Source organism: Penaeus vannamei, chromosome 14 (assembly GCF_042767895.1).
Source record: "Penaeus vannamei isolate JL-2024 chromosome 14, ASM4276789v1, whole genome shotgun sequence".
In the NCBI taxonomy this organism is placed as follows: Eukaryota; Metazoa; Arthropoda; class Malacostraca; order Decapoda; family Penaeidae; genus Penaeus; species Penaeus vannamei.
The window spans coordinates 2,439,159-2,446,658 of record NC_091562.1 but is presented as its reverse complement, the minus strand read 5'-3'; the positions used below and the strand labels follow the sequence as shown (position 1 = coordinate 2,446,658).

The 7,500-nt window shown below is 34.8% G+C and overlaps 1 protein-coding gene across 2 annotated transcripts in view; it reads left to right on the top strand.

Annotated features, from left to right (window-relative positions):
- The window catches only part of LOC113816458 (protein fem-1 homolog C), a 207,256-nt gene extending 202,891 nt beyond the window's left edge, over window positions 1–4,365 (top strand). For both annotated transcript variants that reach the window (XM_070129606.1, XM_027368504.2), the window contains exons 5-6: window positions 1,192–1,381; window positions 1,526–4,365. In XM_070129606.1, the coding sequence (XP_069985707.1) occupies window positions 1,192–1,381; window positions 1,526–2,612 (1,277 nt within the window). In that variant the 3' untranslated portion in view covers window positions 2,613–4,365. The remainder of the gene's footprint in view (window positions 1–1,191; window positions 1,382–1,525) is intronic.
- The last annotated feature ends 3,135 nt before the right edge of the window (window positions 4,366–7,500 follow it).

The following is a 7,500-nucleotide window of genomic DNA, read 5'->3' as shown; positions in this document are numbered from 1 at the left end:
ATGAAAATAAGGAATGGAAAAAAATTATATTGGTTGAAACCATTGAGGATAATGATAAAATTAATAGCACATATATCTCCAGGGTCATAATCAATGATAGAGTAAAAAAAGAAATTACAAAATATTGTGTGGCTCAATAATGGACTAGTTTCAATGTTATTCAACTCCACATATTAACATATAATGGGTTTTGTACACTTCTAGTAATACAAGATTCCAGGATTTATCTATGACATGCCATTACTTTAGAGCACATAACTTTGTATCATCTTTGTCAGCATTTCTGTTTATATATAAAATGACTTGGATTTTTTGGGAATTTTGAACCATGGGTCAATTTTCTGGTATGGAGAAATAACCTTAAGTTTTGATCCTCCCCGATTGATTATATATATATATATATATATATATATATATATATATATATATATATATATATATATATATATATATATATATATATATATGTGGAAAGGTATGAATGAGAACGAATATCTTCACAATACAAGAGATGTATTTGACCGGTTTCGATTATATCTTCGTCAGAAATACAATCATGTGTTTCATGTATTTCTGACGAAGATATAATCGAAACCGGTCAAATACATATCTTGTATTGTGAAGATATTTGTTCTCATTCATACCTTTCCACATTTGTCAACATGAATACGGTTCATATATATATATATATATATATATATATATATATATATATATATATATATACATATATATATATATATATATATATATATATATATATATATATATATATATATATATATATATATATATATATATATATATATATATATATATATATGTATATATCAAATGGGGGTCAAAATTCTATAGGTTGGGTTATTTCCCAGTACTAGAAAACTGATCCATGGGTCAAAACTCCCTATAGAATAATAACCCAAGAGTAATTTTTCTTTGGGGTCAAATTTCTTTATTACACCAGTGGTGGCTCACCCGTAGTCCCCACCCCCTTGGCACTTGTAGCACCCTTGCTCTTCTGCATGGATTCCGCTTCTCTGGTCTCATCTCTCCTCTCCTCTCCTCTCCTCTCTCTTCCCCTCCCTCCCTTTTTATTCTTCCCTTTTTATCTGTCCTCTTCATCTGCCATCCCCATTCCTTCCTCTCCGCTCTCCTTTTAACAGTGAGGTTGACATGTTTCTTTTATTTCAGGAATGACACCACTTTTAGCAGCCAGCGTAACAGGCCACACACACATCGTGGAATACCTCATTTCTAGATCAGATCTGGTGTCACGAAAGGACAAGATTGATGCACTAGAACTTCTAGGGGCTACATATGTTGACAAGAAACGGGATATGCTTGGGGCTCTCAGATTCTGGAAAATGGCTATGTCTGAAAGGTAAGGTTCTCAGAAATTGATCTTTGACATCCCTTCAAAATTTTGTTTTTGCTTGATATTGAAGACTTTGCTGGAAACACTGTTCTTGTTATTTCTTATTCTTGATTTCTAAGTTTAAAATGAGCATTACGTATTCTGTTTCAGGTATGAGTATGATTTAATGATTTACCCCAAGCCAGTACAACAGTCACCCATTGCTGCCTATGAAAATTCAGTAGAAGTGATGACAATGCAACAACTAGATGAAATAATCTCAGACCCAGATGAGATGAGAATGCAGGCACTCCTGGTGAGGGAGAGGATCTTGGGACCAGCACATCCAGACACCAGCTATTACATCCGTTATCGAGGTGCTGTGTATGCTGATACTGGAAACTTTGACCGATGTATAACACTTTGGATGTATGCCCTCGACATGCAACAAAAAATCCTTGAACCCTTAAGTCCAATGACCCAAAGTTCATTTGTATCATTTGCTGAGCTATTTTCATTTATGATGAGTGAAGCTAAGAACAGAGGGAGGAGAGTGCCAGTGGTCAACTTCTGTGATATGATGAGAGTGTTTGAGAAGTGTATGCGTGAGGTAGAAGTAGGAATGTCTCAGCTTAGCAAAGTTAATAATTCTGGTTGTGGAACAGTCTTGGCCAATGGGGGTGAGCGCGACACTACTTACTTCCACCGCACACTAGTTATAACAATGCATTTAGTATGTTTGCTTACAAAATTAGGGCCAGGTCTTACTGCACTACAGCGGCACACAATGAGGAAAGCCGTGTATCACCTTGTGCGGATGGACCCCAGAGGCACAGGTGGTGTCACTCCCCTACACCTTGCTTGCTCACGTGACTCATCTGCAACAGTTGGAAGATTCCCCATTTGTACTTTCCCAAGCTTGGAGGTTGTATCTTTACTGCTAGAAGTTGGGGCTGATCCATGTGCTACTGATCAGCAGGGCAACACCCCACTACACACATTAGCTAGTAACAAACAGTGTCGTCGTGAATTACTAACATCCCTCCTTGCTGCTGGTGCTCACTTAGATACTCTAAATGGCTCAGGCCAGAGTTTTGCTTCGTTGCGTGCTTCCCGTGGCCAGCGCTTGTCCCAGTTAATAAATCCACTTCATTACACGTCTTTACAGTGCCTAGCAGCAGCCACTATCCGTAGACATGGCCTTCACTACAGTACAGTTCTACATCCTCGTCTCTCAAAATTTGTTGACCAACACTGATCCTATCTGTAATTAGCCCAGCTCATAATCCTGTTCCTTGTATATAAATGTGATAATTCATCATATGTACATAATATACATAATCATTATCTTTACATTTGTGTAAAGGCATATGTAGCCATTATTGATTTGATGGTGTGTGACATCATCTTGTGGCATTAATATTGTAAGTGGCCCAGCATGTATTGTCACTGTGATAATTGGCAGACCTATTCCAGGGTTGCAGGCATCCTAGAGGCCTCTGTTACCATGAATAAGATTCTCAGCAAACTAAAGTGGAGTCAGTTTCTATACCTGATCAGTCTAGTTTATCCTTAGACCATATGTAATATTAGAGTAATTATCTTTTTGGAAATATTATTTTTGGACTTTCCTGTTTGAGTATGTTACAAGGAGTCCAGAGGCTTGAGGTTGTCTAGCAACAGTGGGATATTGTCAGCTTGGCTTTCCATGGCAGTGACATTCTGGAAGATTGTATTCTTTCAGTATTAAGGAGGAAATGTTCCACATGCAGTATCTGTGCAAAGTTCTATTTTTCTTTTTTAAGTTGTAGATAATCATTAAATATTAGTGTATCTCATTGTTGTAATTTTATCATTTGTAATTTTTAAATGCTTGGAAACTTGACATCATCCTTTAATTTTGTCTTTTTTTACATGATGTAACATTTCCTTCAGACAATTATTTGGATATCTGTATCGTAAGTGAAGTTACTGTCTCTTGTCACTGTTTCCCAGTTATGTGATCATTTATGGAATCCGAATGATAAATTCGTATATTGAGAGGCTAAAAGAGCAGAGGCATGAACTCTACTATCCCTCACAACAGTCTTTGTGATATGATTTTTTTCCTGTTGTATTATAGCATGATTTTGCTGTATTTGTGTGCTGTCATTTTTCAGTGCAAACATAAAAGCTTTTAGTGGGATTATTACTCAGTAGAGTGAACTTTATAATAAATGATATATTTGCTTTTTGAATAAAATTGACATCAAAATCAACAGTTTTGAAAATTTGGATATATTGGACAACTGTTTTATCTGTGATATTTTTTTGTATTTAATGCATGGATCTTTCTAATTTTTTTGTATTTTTCTTTTCATTTTTTCAAGGGTTGCAATATTGTGTTCATATCATCTATTGAAAAATTTATGTGTAGTAGGCATTGGTAAACCCTCTGGTCTTTTTTTCTCTAACTGGAGCAGTATTTTTGGTTACAAATCAGTATGTTTAGTTCTGTGCAAGTTTGTTAGCATGTAAATGATTCATAAATTTGTTAAAACATCCTGAAGATACAAAATTGCTTCTTCCTCATGGCTGTAAGGCACTTTTTTTCATTATTACTAAACAAACTGATAATTGTGTTCATCCTTTGCAGAGAAATGTAAAAAATACTGCATGGGATTGCAAATTTCATATGAATATTTTTGTATGTCATCAAAACTAAGATACTGCTTTGAAAGTATAGTCAAAATTATGGCGTTGTTAAGAAATGTAATATCTTTACATTATCACTGTTTATATGTTCATTGGTTGAAGTATGCAAGTTCTTAATCAATTTAAATGGTTTATTTTGTTTGTTACTACGTTTATACTGCTAGCACTCATGTAACAGTTGTGGATTTTGAACACATAGACAGTATTGTCACAGATAAGAAAAATGTGTGTGCACTTGCCAATATGATTTCTCTTTGGGGTTCAGCGTACTTGCAAGATGGTGTGACTTTCATGAAAATAAAAGTTTATGCTATGAAGAGGTGTTTCTGTACTTCCTACAGCACAATTATACTGTCATTTTTGTTTTAAATATGGAAAAAGAAGGTTAAAGGTAATTTACCGAAGTTGTAAATTTTCTTGATTTTCAATGTTTCAGTTTTTTATGATCTTATGAATTTTTTTTAGTATTTTGTATCTTGAAAGCTTAATGAAGAGAGGATGTTGCTTGTCATTTCCACTGATTTACTCTCTGTAAACTCTCCCTGCTTTGCACCACACAGAATAATGTAGTACATACTGCTTGCCCACAATAATAAACAAATGGATAAGTGTAATTTGTAATAAACAAATAGATAAATGTAATGGGAAGATTACTTGCTATTTTTTCCGTGAAGTAATGGCTGATGTAGAATGGATTTGATTTTGTGTGTATCAATACAGATTTAATTTAAAAGAAATTATAGTATTCATTCCTATTGTTAAAAATAATGCACATGTGCAGTTAGCTGATATGGAAAGCAAAGAGAAAAATCTGATATGGCCAAATGTACTAAGGCTAAAAATATCAACATATTTGTCCACAAAAATATCATATGCCTTAATTAAAGGATATGTTAAAAACAATGAAATTAGAAAATGTGCCATACAGTTAAAATTCATGACAAGTTGATGGTGCCATAGAAGAGAAACATGCAAAACAACAGTAATCAAAATGGTTGATCAGAGCATCCATATCAATAACATCAAAATCCAATGACATGGAAGGGTCTATATCTCTGCAATCATCAATATGTACAAGAAAAATATAAAAGACTTGGTCTAGAAATGTTACAAGCTGGTTAGCAAAGATCTGTATATACCATACTGAAGAGTACATAATCATCATGCTCATTGTTGTCCCTGGGAGGGGGGTCTTAGGAGACAGAGACTGAGGCCCAATGTAGTGGATCACCCCTACCTTGGACCTCAGCTCTCACGTCAACTAGTTTTGCATGGTCTTTTCTTCCCCCCCTTTCCTTTTCCCTCTCTTCTTCATCAACTTCTGTCCATATCCTAAAGTGTGAGAACCTACTGAAAGGATGAAAGGCTGGTTTTGTGTCAGTCCTGTATGGCCTTTGTACTCCTTTTACTCTTCCCTCTTTACCTTTCTCACTATCATACTAACCTACAGCGCTCTATAACCCTTTGACATCAAGCATATTTTGTCGTTAACTCATGTTTACCCTTTACGCCACAATACTTTATCATAGTGCTGCATGACCTCTCCTTACCTGGGGATTCACCCCAAGCCTTACACTATCACTAAATCTTGACTATTCCGCTATTGACCTTAGATGTTGATGCACCAGATAGTTTTCAATAAACAAATATCATGCAAATACTTCCTTATTGATTTATGAACCAACTCATGCGAAAATAAAAGGTTGATTATTGGTGCTTCATTTTTTCCACAAAATTTAACTTTTGTGTTGAGTTCCAAGGATTTACTGTGGCATTGTGACTTCGTAATACACATCTCATTGCAAGGACACCTGAATTCCAAGAGATTTTGAATAGGATGCAATATTTCATGGAAATACTGTCTACTGGCAGAAACTATACTTCTATATATGTTGATAGGAAAAACAAATGATCTTTAATCATAATAGAAATGAAAAAGCCAAAAAAGAAAAGAAAAAAAAACTATTCCAGTCAAACAAGTTTTTCTTCTGATATGTCAATTCAGGATAAATTTTGTTTTTAAATGAAAGAACCAGTGCCATTCGTTTGTATTACATATGCTAAACATACTAAACAGACAAAATTTACAGTTACACTTAGGCATCACTGTTTTTACACTTCTTTTAATTCACAGCTTAGCTTTAAATTTCCATACATGTATGTATGCAAATATGTGTATGTATATGTCGTATATGACAGTGAGGGAGAGGAAAAGGGACAGGGAGCGTGTGTGTATGTAACAAACATGTGAAAGATCACTACACACACACGCACACACGCACGCACGCACGCACGCATGCACGCACGCACTCACACACACACACACAAGGAACTTATAACTAGGTAGGTCCACTTCCATTTAGCCTATTGAACCCAAAAATGAAATCGACCTTTTCCCTAGAATATTCTCAAGGCTGATAATGATAAGGAACTCTTGGTTATCATAAATGAAAGAGGAACTTTGGTTTTACTTCTGATAATTGTAACAATGGGGAGTAATGCATACAAATAATTATGTATCTAGCTATATTTAGTGCACTCGCAATGGCTAAATGTGGTGGTGTCATTTACTCACCCTCCGCCCCCCCATTTCTTGACCCCAACAATTTGTGTGACTTATGGTAATAACAATGGCAAACAATTATCGAAAATTCAAGAAAAAAGGTGATGATTAGCTCAGAAGTTGCTAACTAGTATTTTCATCAAGATAGTGTTCTTACCTTTTATAGGTTCCTTGTGTGTGTATATAATATATATAATATATATATATACATTATATATACATTATATATATATATATATATATATATATATATATATATATATATATATATATATATATATATATATATATATATATATATATTTATATGACACAGAGTAAATATGTACCTATATTTGTATGTGGGGAGCGGGTATTTATATATATACGTATGCGGAGGGTCCCCGTTAATCATTATGGACCGGAAAAATAGGACGAATAGCGATACACAATATCACCAAGGATTTCCACCTGTAATGACGGTCGGCACCGTGATATCGAGTGGTTTTCCAAGTTTGTAGTCTGTGTTTATTCTTACAGCAGTAATACTTAAAAATAGTAACAACTACATTTCCGTTAAATAAAAATAAATAGATAAAAGAAGTGCAAAAGCCGGATGTGTTTAATCATTTCACACAACACACTGAAGGTTGGCCGTCGGCATATGGCAATGACGGGAACGAGATGGGCATTATGCACACTACATAGGTAAATGGGAGACGGTCATGTGCATCAACTAGATCAGCTTCATTTTAACTCAGGTTTCTTGTCAATGAATCAGGTGTGACTGAGGTGAAAGCCTGAGGATCGCCATCCATTCAATCCTCGATAAGACATAAAAAGAAGTAATCAGGATTCGTTCTAACTTCTTTGCTTTGAAATTCTTCCGAGTCCTGAATGTGTACATCGA